The 19255-nt window shown below is 43.0% G+C and overlaps 1 protein-coding gene across 1 annotated transcript in view; it reads left to right on the top strand.

Annotated features, from left to right (window-relative positions):
* ICMT (isoprenylcysteine carboxyl methyltransferase) overlaps nt 1-17231 on the top strand; it is a 401480-nt gene extending 384249 nt beyond the window's left edge. The window contains exon 6 of the mRNA XM_044063580.1: nt 16319-17231. Within this exon, the coding sequence (XP_043919515.1) occupies nt 16319-16501 (183 nt within the window). The 3' untranslated portion in view covers nt 16502-17231. The remainder of the gene's footprint in view (nt 1-16318) is intronic.
* The last annotated feature ends 2024 nt before the right edge of the window (nt 17232-19255 follow it).

The raw sequence follows: 19255 nt of genomic DNA, 5'->3' as shown, positions 1-19255 counted from the left end.
CGGAAGCCTCCATGGCCTTTGCCTTCGATTCCACACCTGTTGTCGCAGGAGGACAGCCATTTGCTAAATGTCAAGCTTCACTCTCTGCACCTAACAGCCTGGCATATTCTGTTTTGAACCATAGTGGGCCTCCACTTCCTCAGCAAGTTTTGAATGTTATTTTGGAAGCTAGAAGGCCTAGCACAAGGAAAGTGTACACAGACAAATGGAAGAGATTTTTATTTTGGAGTGCAGCAAAAGATTTTGATGTTTCTGAGCCTAATTTGTGTGTGGCTCTTCAATATCTTACTGAGTTACTAGACAAAGGTTTGTCTTTCTCTTCTATTAAAGTTCATGCTGCAGCAATTTCAGCTCACTATGATTGCGACCCACCATTGTTTTCTCATCCTTTGTTCAAGCAATTTCTTAGAGGGGCAAAGAATATAAGACCCCAATGAAGAGCTCCTACTCCTGCTTGGGATCTCAATTTTGTGTTGGAGAAGCTCACTCTACAACCTTTTGAGCCTGCAGCTACTGCTGAGTTGAAATATTTATAATAGAAGACTGCTTTTTTGTTGGCCATTACCACTGCAAGAAGGGTTTCTGAATTACAGGCCCTTATGGCGGTTGAGCCTTTCTTGATTTTCCATAAGGATAGGGTATCATTACGTACTAATCCTTCCTTTATGCCTAAGGTGATTTCTAGTGTGGCTTTAAACCAAACTATTCATTTGCCTACTTTTTATGCAAATCCCCAAAATAAAGGGGAAAAGATTTTGCACACTTTAGATGTTCACAGGCAGTTGCGTTATTATTTGGACAGAACTAAAGGGTTCAGGCAGTCTCAGCAGTTGTTTGTTTCTTTTGGTTTGAGTTCTCAGGGCAAGCCTGTGTCAAAACAAACTATTTCTAAGTGGATTGGGTTTTGCATTGCTTTCTGTTATTCCCATCATGGCAAGGAGATTCCAGCTGGGATTAGGCCTCATTCCACTAGGGCTACTGCCATTTCAACAGCTTTTTTGAGGGGAGTGGCAACCAAGGATATTTTGGAGGCAGCTACTTGGAGTTCTGTGCATACTTTCTCTAGGCATTATCACCTGCCACTTTACTCTAAGTCCAGGGCTGGTTTTGCCACTGCTGTTTTGCAGGGCATTTTGGCAGCTCCTGCTTCCTTGTAGTTAGCCATCCTCCCTTACCTCTGCTTTGGGATTCTACCCAAGTGTAAGGACTGCAGCAATGTGAGATGAAGAACATAGTACAGTTTTGTACCTACCATAAATGTAGATGTTCAAGATCCACATTGCTGCAGTCCAATTCCCTCCTTCCCCTCTGTAGTTAGAGGTGGTTGTGTGGGTTGGGTTGTACATATTGTGTATATTGTATATATTGTACATATAGTTAGTACAAGGGTGGTTGGTTGGTTGTTTGCTGTCTTTTGGTTTTGACCTTTATTTTTAGGGTCTTCTGACATCTGGGGCAAGAAAAGACTAAGGATATGACGTCGGTCATGCGCATTTGTACCCTGACGTCCTGATGTCAGTCAAATGCGCCCTGACCGACGTCAGCCTTATACTTTGATATTCGGGCCGACCGAGGACAGCGGACTACCCAAGTGTAAGGACTGCAGCAATGTGGATCTTCGAACATCTGCATTTATGGTAGGTACAAAACTGTACTTTTCCTGTTCCTTCTTTTGCTGTCTAGCTTCAAGTGAATGTTTATACTGGTTTCCTGTGGAAGGCTCCAATTTATCTTCATATGGCACCTCGCCAGTTGCTTCCTGTTCCATTAGTTTCCCCTTAATTTGGATATCCATTGCTCCATCCTGTTGTGGTGCTTTCTGAATTAGATTTTCTACACTAAATCCTTCACTTTGCAGGTACTGCATAACCTCAGTTTCTATTTCTTTAACTTCTCTGATGTTCTTCGTGTTTCACTGTTGCAGTCATTACATTTGGGTAATCTGCTGGCAGGTTACCCTCAGTCGGCCTGAATTCCAAAGTCTTGGGTCCTGCGTCGGTTGCTCTCTCTTCTTCCATGATGTCAGGGGTACAAAACAGGCAGCCAATGCCATTTTCTTCGGTCTTTCTTGCCGTGCGGTGCCCAAAGCAGAAGCAGTTCGCAAGTGCCGGTTGGCAGACTCCTGAAATTTTTGAATTCGAGTTTCAGAACCAAAGTCTTCACTAAAGCTAAGTACCCCGTTGGGGAAACTTTTTCTTGCTCTATACTGATGTCAGTAAAAGTTAATAATTGCATTACTTGTGGGAAGCAAATACCTCATAAGGATTTCCATTTGTACTGTATTCCTTGCCTAGGCCCTGATCATAACGTGCCTAGCTGTCGGTTTTGTGCTAGATTTATCCAATGCACTATTAAGCGTCAGTATATCTTTTGCCTCAAATTATTTTGGAAACGGATTTAACTACCCAGAAATGTCATCTGATAGCAATCTGACTACCAGAATTCACAAAAAACTGCAAAGAAAAGGACAGAGACAGACCGTCGAGGTCCAAAACTGATGACAAAGCTTCTTCTAAGCCAGTCACTGGTTCGCCGGTACACAGGTGCCTTCGCAGCCCCTGATACCCACTACTTTCGAGTCGCAGGCCTCTACTGAGACCCATGTGGAGTCGGGCACGCCACGAGATTCTCAAAGTATTGTACCCGCGGATGTCTCTCCCTCAGATGGGTCCGGAGCCGCTGAGCAGGCACCAGCTTCTGAGGGTGTCTTCAGGCCTCAACATTTCTATGTAAAACCGACGCCAGCTTCAAAATCAAAGACAAAAGCAACGTCTAAATCTAAAAAACCAACGCATGAGCCATGTGCTCAGGCCTCTATGCCCAAAAAGCAGATGATCAAAATGGCTGAAGACCTTGTTACCTTGATCAGGGGTTCCCAACCCCCTCTTGATAAAAGGCCTAGGCAAGACACTGATTATGAATCTTCAGATCAGGTTTCTATTTCTTCTGATCAGGAATTTTCTATTCCACCCTATGAGGATTCTGATGCAGAGGAATCTATCCCATCTGAATCTCCTCCTGAAGATTATTCCTTTGGAGAAACCTTGCATACTTTGAGGGAGCACTTTCACTGGGAGAGTCAAGATTTCTCAGAATCAAGAGGCTTAGAGATTTCCTTCTCCGTCAGCATAGGCCTCTAGCCATACCTCCTGTTTTAGACATTGTGGATGATGCTTTTGCGAAGTCAAGCTCCACTCCAGACTCCTTACCTCTGGCTCCTAGCAAGCCAGACAGATATTACAGGGTTCCTGACTCTCACAACTTTTTATTTAAAAACCCTGCTGCAGACCCTGAAACTATTTCACAGGGTCCAAAAGGTGTAAAGGCCTCAACAGCAAAAAATCCTACCCCCTCTGATAGAGACTCCAGGGCACTGGATAGATGGGGGAAGAAGGTTTATACATCTGCAACCTTAGCAGTTAGGGCCTTAAACTGCCAGTTTCATATGCTCAAGTATCAACAGTATGTTATGGGATTACTCAAACAGAAAATTATGTTGATTTCCGAATGTGCAGAAAATAAAGAATTGCAGAAGTTATTGCATGCAGCAGAACAAGTTGGAAAGCATACTTTGCAATCTGGTTTTGATTCCTTAGAGGCCTCCTGCAGGGCCACAGTTACTGGATCTGTGATTAGAAGGCATGCCTGGCTAAGAGAGCAAAATTTGCCTGATCATGTTAAAGCTAAATTGCTGGATGCACCTTTACAGCATGACACTCTGTTTGGTATTAAGGCAGAAGAGGTTTTAAAGAAAATGGAAGACGAAGCTAAGTCTATGCAAACTGTAAAAGATTTCTTACAAGTGCAGCCACCAAGATTCAGTAGACACTGGCCTACAAAGAATTGGTCCTTTCCTGTGTCCGACAGAGCTCTGCGGGGCAAATCCAGGTGCCCTAAAGGTTCTAGATACCAGTCACAGGATTCTTACAGGTCAAAGCAATGGGGTGCCTCTACCTCCAAATCTGGAGGAAATAAAGCGCAACCCTACAGTAAACAGTCTCAATGACTTCCCTCTACCATCACCAAGCACATATCTTTTGGCAGCTCCCTTACAGGGAAAGTTAGCACTTTATGCACAAAATTGGCAGTTAATAACCCAGGACAAGTGGGTATTAAACATAGTATCCCAGGGATACAGATTCCACTTCCACACTCTGCCAATTCAAACGGTTGGCCAGATCTGCCAAAAAATCAATGGGCAGAGGCACAGAAACAACTTACGTCCCCCATGGATATGGGGGCTATTTAGCCAGTGCCAGAACAGGAAAAAGGACAAGGTTTTTACTCGACTATTCTTGGTACCCAGAAAAGACCAGGCCTGGCACCCAATACTGGATTTATTTATTTTGAACACATTCCTGGACATTCCAAAATTCAAAATGCTAACTTTGCAGCAGCTTCTGCCCATGATGGGCAAGAACGCCTGGCTAGTGACTTAACTACATATCCCAATAAGGGAATTGTGCAGAAGATACCTCTGTTTCAAGGCTGGCTTTAAGCATTACCAATTCTCTGCACTGCCCCTTGGCTTCTCTACTGTGCCCAGGGTCTTTACAAAGTGCCTGGCACTAGTAATTGCATTTTGCAGACAAAGAGGTATACAAATCTATCCTTACTTGGACAACTTGTCTCATTCAAGCAGAAAGCAAGGACTTTCTTCATCAGCAGCTGGCGTTTGTGAAAAGGCTTCTAACATGCCTAGAGTACGCAATAAACGAAAATAAATCACAACTGGTACCCTCTGAAAAGATAACATTTCTGGGTGCAAGCTTGAATACAACTGCCCAGATGGCTTTCCTCATGCCAAACAAAGGCAACTGACTATTTACTTCAAACAGATGGCAACAGAAACCCAGTTATCTGCAAGACAAATTATGCAGGCTTTGGGGTTCATTGCATCCTGCATTCTACTGATTCCATATGCAAGACTGCATATGAGGAAAATACAATGGTACCTAAAAAGCTAATGGAGTCACCATTGTCAGTCTGGAAACAATGATTCCTCTCATTCCCTGCCTACAACAGGAGTTTCTTTGGTGGGCAGAGGCATGTCACCAAAACATGGGACAGTCCTTCACTCTACCCCCTGCCAGCCAAACCTTAACTACAGATGCATCAGACAATGCATGGGGGGCCCACCTGGTGGGAAGATGCATTCAGGGAATATGGACCCCAAAACAAATGCATCTGCATATCAACCAACAAGAGATGTTAGCTGTGCAAAATGCCCTGACAGCCTTCAAGGGCTTACTTCATCCAGGACAACTACTGATAAAGATGGACAACACCACGGTTATGTGGTACATAAACAAGCAGGGGGGCACTCACTCATACCCCCTTTGCAGACTAGCCATGGCATTGTGGGGCACAGCCTTGACCTACCAAGTACATCTTCTAGCTCAATTCCAGCCAGGAAAGCAAAATACTCTGGCTGATGACTTAAGCAGAAACCTTATGGACCCTCACGTGTGGAAACTGGATCCACAAGTCTTCAGCATGATAACAAAGAAATGGAGGAAAACGGACATAGACCTGTTTGCCTTTCCTCGGAATTATCAACCAGACAAATTCTGCACAAGAACTTATTACAGACAAGCATGGAAAGTGGAGTTGGAAAAACCTTTCAGTTTACGCCTTTCCTCCTCTGCCTCTTCTTCCCAAGGTCCTATTAAAGGTCAAACAAGAAAAAACAAAAATGATACTAATTGCCCCGGACTGGCCCCGCCAACACTAGTATTCAATCCTAAGGAAGACGTCTCAATTCCCAGCTTGGTACTTGCCTCAAATACCTCACTTACTGTCTCAGAAAAACGATCAGATCCTGCACAATCAGCTCCAAATACTGAACCTGGCAGCATGGCTGATCATGTAGTTATTCAAACAACACCTCTCAGTAAATCTGTGATGGATGTCATTTTGGAAGCCAGGAGGCCTAGTACTAGAAAATCTTATGCTGATAAATGGAAGAGATTCTGTGCTTGGAACCAAGCACAAGGAACTGACACAGCAGAGCCAAATATTCCTCAGATTTTACAGTACTTGACTGAGATGCTTGACAAAGGCCTATCCTTTTCATCAATAAAAACCCATGCTTCTGCCATCTCGGCTCATTACAACACAGAGCCACTGATCTTTTCTCACCCTTTGATAAAACAATATCTTAGAGGGGCCAAAAATGTAATGCCTCCCAGAAGATCAATTCCTGCATGGGCCTCAGTTTTGTGTTGGAAAAGCTCACCCTGCTTCCATTTGAACCAGCTGCTATTGCAGATATAAAGTTTTTATCATGGAAAACAGCTTTGCTCCTTGCTATTACTTCTGCAAGAAGGGTCTCAGAGCTACAGGCCCTCATGGCTGTGGAGCCTTTTATCCTATTTTACCCAGACAGGGTGTCCCTCAAGACCAATCCTTCCTTTATGCCTAAGGTGGTTTCCAGTGTGGCTGTTAACCAAACTATTCATCTGCCAACTTTTTAAACAAATCCGCAGTACAAGGGGGAGCGGATTCTGCATTCCTTGGACGTACACAGACGGCTAAGATTCTACTAGAGCAGGACTAAATCTCTAGGAAAAACTGAGCAGCTACTGGTGGCATTTGCTGCAGGATCAGAGGGAAAGGCTATTTCAAAGTGGATAAGCCACTGCATTCGTTTCTGCTACCTACATCATGGTAAAGGGCAGGGGCATTGGGTCTCATTCCACCAGGGCTGCAGCTACATCAACAGCTTTTCTCAGAGGGGTTCCAACCAAAGACATTCTAGAAGCTGCTACTTGGAGTTCTGTCCATACTTTTACAAAGCATTATCATTTGCCTCTCTTCTCCAAGTCCAGGGCAGGATTTGCCACTGCAGTTCTGCAGGGCCTTATAGCCGCCCCTAATGCTATTTAGCTCCAGCCTCCCATCCATAGCTGTGGGATTCTACCCAAATGTAATGATTGCAACAGTGAAACACAAAGAACATAGTACAGTTGTGTGCAATTAACATAAATGTAGATGTTCGAGTGTATTCACTGTTGCAGTCCAGGTTACCTGCCATCCCCCCTTTTATTCTGGGGTTTTCTTTTTCCTTCACTATATTCTACAACCTTTGTGGTGTATTTGCTTTTAGATGAAGGTAAAGTTTGTTGTTGCATGTATATATAGTTTATATATACTTTTGCTCCCCATTTGGGGGGGCACCTGACATCTGGGGCAAGAAAAACTGAAGAAAATGGCGTCGGCTGCCTGTTTTGTACCCCTGGCGACCTGACGTCATGGAAGAAGAGACAGCAGCCGATCCAGGACCCAAGACATTGGAATTCAGGCTGACTGAGGGCAACCTGCCAGCAGATTACCCAAATGTAATGACTGCAACAGTGAATACAGTAACATCTACATTTATGGTAAGTGTACAAAACTGTTCTGTACTAATCTCCATTTCTGCTTTCCCTCTTTGTCTTATTTTTTTGTATTGCAAAGTTTTCCATGCTCGGATTCCTTTGTGTGTATTTCTCTTCAAATATCTTCGGTGCTGCTCTTTTTGTATTTGTTAGTTTTGCTTTCTCCTTTGCATAAATATTACACCATATTAAATTGTTTCTTCCCTTGTAAGGTGTATGAAATGCAGGATCAGATGTTTAAAGAGCCATACTTCAGGTACAACTAACAGCGAGTAAGATGGCAATTCAGGTTGTAGCCTGCTGTAGGTCCCCAACCATGTCCCAAGACTCTCACTCCATGTTCCTAAGCACCCTGGAGACTATTAGGGTCCAACCCAACACTCTCATACTGGGTGACTTCAACTATCCCTCCATCAACTGGTAAAACTACTCATGAACCAATACACTTGCCCAACATTTCCTGGAATTTATTAATTCCAATGCGGTGGACCAGCTCATTCCTACCCCCACTAGAGGAAGCAACATCCTTGACCTGGTTATTGCTAACATGGGCAACCATTGCTCAACACCAATAGTAAATTCCTCCCTGGTTAGATCCGACCACAAACTAATTACCATGGAAATCCACATCTCACCCACACCACCAGCAAAGGCAACCACCATGAAAAACCTCTCCAAAGCTGACTTTGGGCTCCTAAAAACAGTGGTGGCTAACTTCACGTCCCCCATGCAAATGGAAAATAGGTGCATGACCACTGAATCATACAAAAATGTAATGTACAAACACTTACATAAATGTATGGAACTAGCCATACCCAACAGAACCAGGACGCTCTGCTCCAAAAACAAATTAAGCCAATCTGGTTGGTCCCCTGCCATTAACAAACTCTACAACAGAAGGAAGAAACTGTTGTAGAAAAAGGTGAGGTCCCAAGACTGGAAAAACTCCCTTATTAGCCTCAACAGAAAGTTTTGAGATCCGTCATCAAAACCTCTAAAGCTATCTATGAAGGCAGAATTGCGGCAGACACTAAAAAACAACCACAAAACCTTCTACAGTTATAGCTAGAATCTCCACAGCAATACCCAGATTTGCTTTGAGTTACTGCACAATGGTACCTCCTCAACTGAGCAAAAAGATATTGCCAACATACTGGCCGACAGATTCAGTGCCAACTTTACCCCCACCCAAAGGACCAATCACAGTAGCAGAAGAATGTCAGACACCCAGCATTACTGCACCACAGGTTAAAGCTGCATTGTCCAATGCCAAGAATACAGCTTCCATGGTACCCGACAACTTCCCTGGCTGTGTTCTACATGAACTACAAAGTGAACTGGCACCACACCTGTGTGCCTGTTCAGTCACAATTTCAACTCCTGCTTTGTCCCTAGAGAATGGCGCACTGCTGCAGTCATCCCTATCCATAAAGGGGGAGCGACTACAGACCTTGGGAATTATCTCCCCCTGACTAGTCTGATATGTAAGGCTATGGACCACATCATCATGGACCTACTTAACAAGAATGTAGGGAATCTCCAAACTCTGGATCCCACGCAGTTTGGTTTTGTGAAGGGTAGCTCATGCCTGCTCAACTGGTTGACTTCGAGTCAGTCACCAGAGGTCTGGATGAGGCAAGGCAGTTCATGCAGCCTACCTCGATCTGGTCAAGGCCTTTGATACCATTCCCGACTCAAGAATTATTGATAGACTCACCAAACTAGGCATCAACTCCTATAGCACTTGGTGGGTTGCAAGTTGGCTCACAGGTAGAACCCACAGTGTGAAAGCAGCAGACTCCAAATCAGACTGCCGACCAGTCACAAGTGGAGTCCCACAGGGATCAGTCCTGGGTCCTCTCCTGTTTGGCATCTACTTCTCAGCAGTCCAGGCCAGCACGGAGGGACTCTGGCTGACCAAGTTCGCCAACAATTGCAAGCTGGAAGCTATTAACTCCCCAAGTGATATAAACATCCTACAGAAAGGCCTCACTGAGACCGAATGGTGTTGAAACCATGGCCATAAGCTTAAGGCCAAAAAATGCGTAGTCATTCCCTTTGGGAAAAACTCCATTTCCACTAATTACCACACTGATGGCAGCCCACTGAACACTGAAGGAGTTATGAGAGATCTGGGGACACAGATTGACAGCAACCTCTCCTTCGACCACCACATTGCCACTGTGGTCAGAATGTCCTCTGTGGCATATCTCATTACCAAGGGTTTTGCATCCAGGAAGAAAGAGATCATCATCTCTCTACTCTTCCCTTATTAGAGCAGTCATTGAATAGAATGCCCCATTTGGCATGTACCTCACTAAACCCCTGCAACAGCTGGAAAGGTCACAAAAGTACCTCATGAAGAGGATCCTAGGCCTTAAACACATGCCCTACATGGACAGACTAAAAAAACTTCAGCTTTTCTCTGTCTCATATAGTCTATTAAGAGGCAATCTCTGCATGACTTACAAAGCCATGTCTGACCCAGCCCTGTTAGAAATGTTCCACCTAAAGAAATCCCAATCCCGCCACACCACATGCTCCAGGGACCTCAACCTTCATTACCACAATCAACAGAACATGCTGGAGGGACAGGTTTATAACCCAGAGACTGCCCATGCTCTGGAATAGACTTTGCATACATGTCAAGCAGAGCACCTAACTGGCCTGTTTCAAGAGAAATCTTGATGAGTGGATGGGAAATAGAAAGTTCACCCTGGGGATCACTCCAGTGGCTCTACTTGATAGAGGCACCGGGAACTAACGGCATGATGCCATGGCACTTCTATGGGCTAAGCTTGTAAAGGCTCCAGAGCCATTGGCCTAGTACACACCTATGAACCTATTTGTATATTGTCATAAAGATAATTATGAACCTGTGAAGCATTCCTTCATTTATGCCAAATGTAGTGATAGAATTTCTGTATATCGTACAGTTTCCTGACTCTTTCCAAACCCTCAAAACCAAGGAGAAAGACTGTTGCACACCCTGGATGTACGCAGATAATTAAGGCATTGCCTGTGCAGAATGGGGACTTTAAGAACATGAACTAGTTTATTTCTTTTGTTAAAAAAAGAGGGTGAACTTATGTCTGAATAAACCATCAGTAAATGGCTGACTGTGTATCCAGTTTTATTATGCATCTCAAGGTACAAATCTGAGCTCTGTAATGGTTCATAATGCCAAGGCTCTGACACTTTTGGAACCTATCATTCCACTTGTGTCCCTTCCACTGAAGACTGTTTCAGTGAAAATCTTTTTTTGCTGAAACCAATTTCAGCGATATTGGAGAATTAACTTTTCTCCACTGTTTTATGATCACAGAATAAGTATATTTGTGTGGGTCTGTACCTCCCTGACATGATGGTGCACAAAAGCTTGTCCTTACAACATTTGTTTAGTGATTTGCTGAAACAAGATTGAGCAAAAGTGGTGCTGATCTATTGACATGAATCTGCCAGTAATGTGGCCTTCCTCAAGGAGTTGATAGTCAAGACCTTTGGGTTGCAGCCTCCTGGACATCGGTTCACACCTTGACACACTACAAGCTAAACATTGACTCAAAGGATAGGGCAGGTTTTGTCACATCTGTTTTGCAGTGCATGCTGCCCTCTATCCCTACCTCTGACCACCATATATTTATCTTAAAGCTCTAGAAATTGGTCCACTGTAAAAATAAAGCAACAGTGAATTAAACAAAGAACATAATCTGTCCATCCACAACCCATTTTTCTCATTTTTGCACATTGGGTCAGTGTGTCACTTCAGCAGTGGTGATCATCTAGAGCCAAGATTTGCATCACCAGGTGACTAGCCCTGCCTCGGTAGTTCTTCCACACCACTCACTCATACCTATGGCCAATTTAGAGTTTCCAATCCATCTACTGCATGTCTTTAAAATGTGGGAGGAAACCGGTGCACACAGTGGAACCCACACAAACACAGGGAGGACATGCAGACTATGCACAGAAGGCACCCCAGTCAATTTAACCAGGAGGCCTGTTGCTGTGAGGTGACACTTTCCACTGCGCCACTGTCTCCCTAAAAGATAGTGGTGTAAGAATTTACCATAATAGATGTCGGAGTAAATCACTGTTGCAGTGCTCTCCCTTCTATCATCCCCTCCGCTGTTTCTTCTCCTTTATGGGTATTTTGTGCTGGGATGGGGTACCCAAATATTCCTTATCTTTTTTTTTTTTTTCCACCCTTTTTTATTGAGTCTTGGGTCTGCTGAAGTTCATGGATAGTTAATAGGCATGCATTCCTGGTGACCTTTAAGAAACCCAGCCCAAATTCCCAATTGCGCCAAATCACTGTCTGGTTAAGTGAGTTGCTCAAGGTCACACAGTAGGGAAATGGAAGGTGGAAAGAGTCAAACCCTGTATCCATGGCATACGAAGCAGTTCATTAACAAGTCAGAGCTTTAGTCCTGTGCACTAACTGCCAGACTGGGTCTAGATGGATTACCCCCCCCCCCCCCTTTTTGCTTTTGCTTCATCCACGAGTCATCTGTTTATACCCGTGTATCCTTCTGGCTACCATTGTGTATCATCCCATGACACTGCATTCACTTTAAGGCCTCATCCACTTTGTAGTGCAAAGCATCGATATATACCTGTATGCTATACTGAGGTAGAAGGATCCTGAGCGGTAAATTTCAGGATGGATGTACAGGGACATCTAGTAATAAAGTCCCAGTAGCAATTACTACAGCAACAGTGATCTACTGAAAAATCTGCGGTTGTAGTAAGTTCCTGTGCAGTTGTACTTTACCTTTTCCTCGGTATACCCTTTGGAATTTTTTTTTTTCGCGGTTTTAGCTTAACTCTATAAGTGATCACAACTCAAGCCCCATGGGCAATGGGAAATGCAGAATATCTTGAGAATTCAGTATAGCCAAACAGCTTGTTTTGGGGATTTGAGGAGAAAGTAGTAGAATTTAGTACAAGCTATGTACAAACAAGGATCCAAGGACTCTAGTAAGAATAATGTTCCCTCTCACAGAGGAGTTCCCAGTGGGGAGTATGTGTCTGTCAGGGTTTAGCTCTGAGTCCACTTCTGTTCATACTACTGATGGACTACATTAGCAAATAGCTCAGAGGGAGCACAAACAACAAATTTGCTGTATACAGATGACATTGCATTACAGGCAAACTGTGAGCAAGAACTTCAGCAAAGGATAGGGGGAATGGAATGCAGAACTGAAGTCCTAGCCAGCCTTGGGCATAGGACAACATGGCAGCTGCCTAGGGTGCTGCTCTGGTAGGGGCACTTTTCTAGTATTTATTTGGTGTAGGTAGACCAGGATGGAGGCACCGGGTGGTGTGGTGGGGGGCACCATGGAGCCCTTTTGCCTAGGGCACCAGCTGACCTAAGGCTGCTCTTGACTGAAGTCACATGGGATGAGCTATTGATAAGACGGTTATAAAAGCAAAAAATATGGAAAAATCAGAAGAAACTGAGAAATAAGATAGAAGGGTAAACATGCCACCCCCAATAGAACCAAGGTGCTCTCCTCCAAAAAAAAGAAAGCCAATCTGGTAGTTTCCTTGCCATAAAGAAACTTTACAACAAAAGGAAGAAACTGTTGCAGAAAAGAGGAAAATCCCAGAATGCAAAAAACTCCCTTACCAGCCTCAGTAAGAAGCTGAGATCCCTCATAAAATCCTCCAAAGCTAGTTACGAAAATAAAATTGCCAAAAATTCCAAAGACAACCCCAAGGCATTCTATAGCTATGTCAAGAATCTAAATGGCAATGCTCAGATCTGCTCTGAGCTACAACAGAATGGCATGAAATATACTGATCCCAAGGATATTGCCGTATCCTGGCAGATCGATTCATTGCAAACTTCGCCCCCCTAAAGGGCCCATCTCAATACCGAAAGATTGCCAAATTCCGGTAACGGCCACACAGGTAAAAAAAACGCACTCCAAAGCTAAGAATACAGCATCTATGGGACCAGATGACATCCCAGGCTGTGTACTACATGAACTACAAAATGAACTGGCACCTCACCCAAGTGTCATGTTTAATCATAGCCTCACCTCAGGCTTCATGCCCATTGTGTGGCGCACAGCTACAGTTATCCCACTCCACAAGGGGGGATCCAGCTTTGTATCCCAGGAGCTACCGCCCCATCAGTCTGACAAGCCTGTTCTGCAAGGCCATGGAACGTATTATCATGGAACCTATAAACAAAGACATTGGCAACCTTCAAACACTGGACCCCTATGCAATTTGGGTTTGTGAAGGGCAGATCTTGTCTCCTGAACCTGATTGACTTCTTCGAATCTGTCTCCAGAGCTGTGGACAAGGATAAGGTGGTCCAGACAGCATATCTAGACCTCGCCAAGGCCTTCGACACCATCCCCCATTCTGGAATCATAGATAAACTTAGTAAGCTGGGCATAAATCACTGTCGCTCGATGGGTTGCCAGCTGGCTTACTGACGGAACCCAGACTGTAAAAGTAGCCAACTCCAAATTCAGCTCCAGACAAGTGGAGTACCCCAGGGTTCAGTCCTGGAACCGCACTTGTTTGGCATCTACTTCTCTGAAGTACAGACCAGCACTAAGGGACACTGGCTAACAAAGTTCGCAGATGACTGCAAACTGGGAGCCACTATTGAATCCCCAAATGATGTGGATATTCTACAAAAGAGCCTTACAGAAACAGATGCTTGGTGCCAGAGCCATGGGCTTCAAGCTCAATGCCAAGAAATGCATAGTTATCCCCTCCGGGAAAAAAACATGTACCCATGAAATGCCACTTAGGTGGCAGTACACTAAACACGGAAATTGTGATGAGACTTAGGGACACAGGTGGACAATGGTCTCCCCTTCAATAACCACATCACCACAACAGTCAGGAAATCCTTCTGTGTGGCACACCTCATCACTAAGGGCTTTTCATCCGGAAAAAAGGAGGTCATTGTCCCACTGTAGTCATCCCTCATTAGACCCATTATAGAATACAGCACCCTGTTTGGTATGTACCTCTCAAGATATCTGCAACAACTGGAAAGGCCGCAGAAATACCTCACTAAAAGAATCACAGGCCTAAAGCAGATGCCCTATGCTGACAGTCTAAAAAAAAAAAAACTCCACCTATACTAATCGTCTAGTCAGAGGAGATCTCTGCTTAACATACAAGGCCATGTCAATCCCAGAGCTGTTGGACATGCTACACTTAAAGAAATCCCAATCTCTCAGTGCCACACGCTCCAGAGATATAAATCTTATCACTATGAACAAAACATGCTGGAGGGATAGGATACTGACCCAGAGACTCCTCATACTCTGGAATAGACTGCCCATACATGTTAAGCAGAGCGCCTCTTTGGCCCTCTTTAAAAGGAACCTTGATTTGTATGGGAGATAGGAAATTCACCCCGGGGATCACGTCAGTTGCCCTGCTAGACTGGTACAGGGAACTAAATACTGTGGGAAGAAATAGCCAGGGAATTGTTATGGCTAGGCTTGTATAGGCCCTAGGGCCGATAGCCTAGTACCAACCTATGAACAACTTGGAAGATGTGGTTGAGTAGAAGGGAAGTCTGAATGAGGAGGTCAAAACTGGAATCAAGAGGAGCTGCAGACAGCTGTCAAGAGCATGAGGAATAGTGTATGACAGAAGAATGCCAAAGAAGCTGAAAAGTAAGGTGTACAAAACAGTGTTGCGATCAGCACTACCAGTTCATAAAACTGGTTTGTAAAAAGCAGAGTAGTTGCGGAAGCTAGAGATGTTACAGATGAAGTGCACTGATGGTAGGATGCACACCGAAGGACAGATTAAGAAATGAGGACATCAGAACAGAAGCCGAAGTAGCTGCATTTGCAAAGAATGTTAGCGAACAGATTATGGTGGTTCTGCACATGTACAGAAAAAGAGAAGACAATCTGGTGAAGATTTGGGACAGGTGTAAAGAAGGCAAGAGGAAACAAGGGTCTCCAACAAAGAGGTTGACTGATTTTGTGAGAGGAGACCTGTAGCAGTCAGGCGTGACTGCTGAAGAAGATAGCAGGATGGCATTGGATCAGGAGAGATGACAGTTGACAGACCACCTCAACTCCATGTAGAAAATGGGGGTTTGAGGAGGAGGGGAAAGTGGCGCACCCAAAGAAAATCCATGCAGTCCCGGTAAAGATATGTAAATTCCATGTAATAGCTTGTTAGGATTAAATCCTGTATTCCGGTTCTCTGAGGTGTATATACATTAACCACTGTATCACCATGTCCCTGTTTTCTATCTTCACCTTTAAATTAATCACCCCCCCCCAGTTTGAGGCCACATTTGATTTGCTGAACATTAAATCCTTTTGCCGTGTAGTGTTTTGCCTTTTAACCTACAAATAGACCACTTCTTCAGAATGCCTTCTGTGTATGAATGCATTAATTTCTAATGTCCAGGCCAGAATTGCTTTGTTTCAGTCCAGAAGGAGCTTTTGTAGTTTTTTTTTCTCATTCTTAAAGTAGTGTGACCTTTGAAGCAAAGTAGAAGTATTAATTAAATTGGTTCATAAGGTAGGATCTTGGAAAACAGTGCATTGTAAAGCTGGTGAATACTACTGTAATTTAAGTAGTGAAATTGGTAGAGTAACTTCTGATGTTAGTTTTGTTTGTTTGACATGACACGGTCAGCTTTCATTTTTTCAGGTGCAGTACAAAGTAAGCATTTTGTAGCGTATTGGCATTGCAGGGCTCTTACAGAACAAGATGCATTCACACTGAGCAAGACTGCTCTTTTGACAAGGCTGTGAAAAGTGGGAAATTTGCAGCTTTTCAGATTTATGGGCATGTATTAAGTTTGAAGATAATCTCACAACTCTACTATTTCTCCCTTTTTAATTTGCCAAAATGTATCATAGCAGTAATATTGAGTGTCTGCATCTTGCAATTTTAACATTCAACATTTACATTTTTTTTTTCTTTAAAAGGTGATGCTGTGTAACCCCCTCTGCATGATTGGCTACACCCTAGCTTCGTGGAGATTTTTCAGGGAGAGAATTGAAGAGGAAGAAATTACATTGATTAAGTTTTTTGGAGAAGAATACTTGGAATATAAGAAGTGTGTGCCAACTGGCCTGCCATTTATTCATGGTCTCAAAGTGGAGTTGTAATCTTAAGTGGAACTGTGGTATGCAAAAAAAAAAAAGCAAAACAAAGAAGAAAACTCTTAGGCCATGCACAGTGTCAGTGGTCAGGCAGGATAGACTGATACAAATGAAGTTTCTGGGGAGGAGAGTAATAGTACCGTGAGGAACATCATTGACCGCCCTTGTATTTTACTTCTTGGGGTCTGTTAACTGGCACAGCTTGCAGATGAGATTGTGTTTGTAGGGTTGCAGGACTAAATAACTGCAGAATGATTTGTGTTAAAGTGATAATCTGCAGAAAAGGTAGGTATATTTCTAGCATTCATGAGCTCATCAAATAGAGACAAGCAGTGTACATTTTCAAAGTTGATTTGCAGTTGGTCAGTCATTTTTAGTTACTTAAAATCCTGTTTAAAGGATTTGTTCATTATACCTGATTTTTTTTCAAGCCCTTAAGAAAAGTATTAAGTTTTTTAGTACGCAGATTACGTTTTTCTGTTTGGGAAATGCCAGTGGGATTATAGGTTTCAGACCTCCAACAGTACCTTAAGCCATGTTTACAGTATTTTAGGAGCCCAAAAATGGCAAAATAGATATGGTATCTGCCTTGGTTTAAACTTATACCGGAGCTATTTTAATTTTTTCTGGGATTAGGATTTACTGCAGTACAGAAAATGCACAAACCATAACTCTGCAAGGAAATGTTTATTCCGCTTGCCCTTTGTAGTGCTTACAGTAAACTATCTTAAATTGGCTGTGAAGCAGAAGATGACCACATGCATACATGATATTTATGACACTGTCAGTTGGGCCACAGTGAATTGTGAGCCAAATTATAATGTAAACACAAGAAATTTGTGCACCCTAGATGGTGCGGCTTTGTAGAAGTCTATACACAACTTTGCATAAATGATTTTGGTTGCTTTTCCAACCTTTGGAGATAGGAAGCTCTTTGGTATTTAAGATGACTGTACCTGTTTTATTAATTTAAAAGTTAAATCTTTATTTTATTTTTATTATAAGATAGTTATTGCAAAGCAAGTGATAAATGGTAATATTAAGCATTCAAATGTAACCAAAGCCAAGAATTGGTGTTTTATGCACTTTTTATTCCTTATTTCTGTCAGATTTACTCGTGCTTCTCTTTTAATGGGCTGTTTGGGGCAGCTGAGCTGTTCTACTTCAGTTGTGATTTAAGGGAACATATTTTTGAGCACTTCATTAGCAGGTGTTGTGTTGTAATCTGGAATGTCCTTTACATATACCCAAATAGAAAGTGAGCAACCCTTTTCACCTCTTATCTTCACTTTACATGTAACCAAATAGAAGTTGAGCAACCTTTTTCACCTCTTATCTTCACTTTTTTTCCAACGTCATCTTTGCTTATTTATTGTCTGTATTTGGGTGGCAGGGTTGAGTGTGCGACAGTAAAAAGTAACCGGTTTTTATTGCCATACCCCATCATGTCCTGGGGAAGCCAGCATGCATGGAGTCGCACAAGTCCCTTGTGATGTCATTTCCTGTATGGCAGTATATGGCAAAGCTCTGTTTGTTGGCTAGTGTCCTATTTCACCCCCACTTTATCCCATTGCACTTTGCTTGTGCCATTGGCCCCCGTCAGAGGAAAGGTATTCATTTCAACTGTCCACATGTCTCCCTTCAGAGGAAAGAAGTAGGCTATTGGCTGCTTGTACCTTTTCTTTAGTCCAGTCCCTCAGACATTTGGTCCACTACAACTATGGTTACCTGCATCATAATCCTGTCTAAAGCATCACTGTCATATTATGATGGACTGTCTTACAGACAATTTCTTATAAATATTAATTTTCATTGCTTGATATATTGTTTACATGTCTGCATGCGGCACTTATATCCAGTGTGTCTGGTTTTCTGCTTGACTTTGCACTTAAAGCAGGTTTTATTTTTGCACTACCTTAAAGAGTTTATTTTTTTCAAGGGTTTCCTATAAATTCTTCCTTTAAAATCACAGCTTTTTACTCCCCTGCAGATATGACACCCATGCTGTCCTCCTATAAAAAGCACATGGCTTGTGAGCCTCTGTTTCTTATTTCCTTATTTTTTTACCCTGAATGCCTGAATAAAGTACATACATGCCATGCAAGGAAATGGTAGTTATTGGTCGTGGGATACTGTTGAAAGTAGGCCTTTGAGAAGACCTTGAACTTCAGCATTGTGGCTAGAATAATGCAGACTGAATAATTGAGGAAAGCATATGTACAAGAGTGGCAGCTGTTAGTATGAGCTGTTCCCATTGAACACATTGCGTGAAATGCTTGCCTTTATTTTATAAGTAATCAAGACATTGCATGGTAATGAACCTGTCACTCTTAAAAGCAACAACCTTTTGATATGAAGACAAAGTGAGGATGGCTTCTACCTCAAAGCTTAAAGTGAATGTGGTACTGTCTGGTCAGGTTGATCTTTGGCGAAGTTGAACTTCCTGGTTGCTCTTATGCATACGCAGTCACTACCAGTGCAGTTTGAGTCTGTGAAAACAGTAATTCCTTTCTTTTGGGAGTGTTTTCCCATTTTCATGCTTGTTTGACCAGGGAGTTGGTGTATAGAAGTAGGGAGTACCCCTACATCAGGGTAGCAGGAGTCATGCCACTCTGCAAATATTTGCTTTTTTTTTTTTTTTTTTTGATTTTTGTCTGGACAGAGTTACAGGTGGCTTTCATCCAGTTGTACTCTCTTTGAGATGTTACCTGAGTTATAATAGAAATTATGTGGGGGTGTCACGACTGTTTCGTCAGACAA

This window comes from Protopterus annectens, chromosome 2.part1 (assembly GCF_019279795.1).
Source record: "Protopterus annectens isolate FY-2018-M chromosome 2.part1, PAN1.0, whole genome shotgun sequence".
NCBI lineage: Eukaryota > Metazoa > Chordata > Ceratodontiformes > Protopteridae > Protopterus > Protopterus annectens.
Note: the sequence above shows the minus strand (reverse complement) of the source record. Positions and strands in the feature narration are given on the sequence as shown.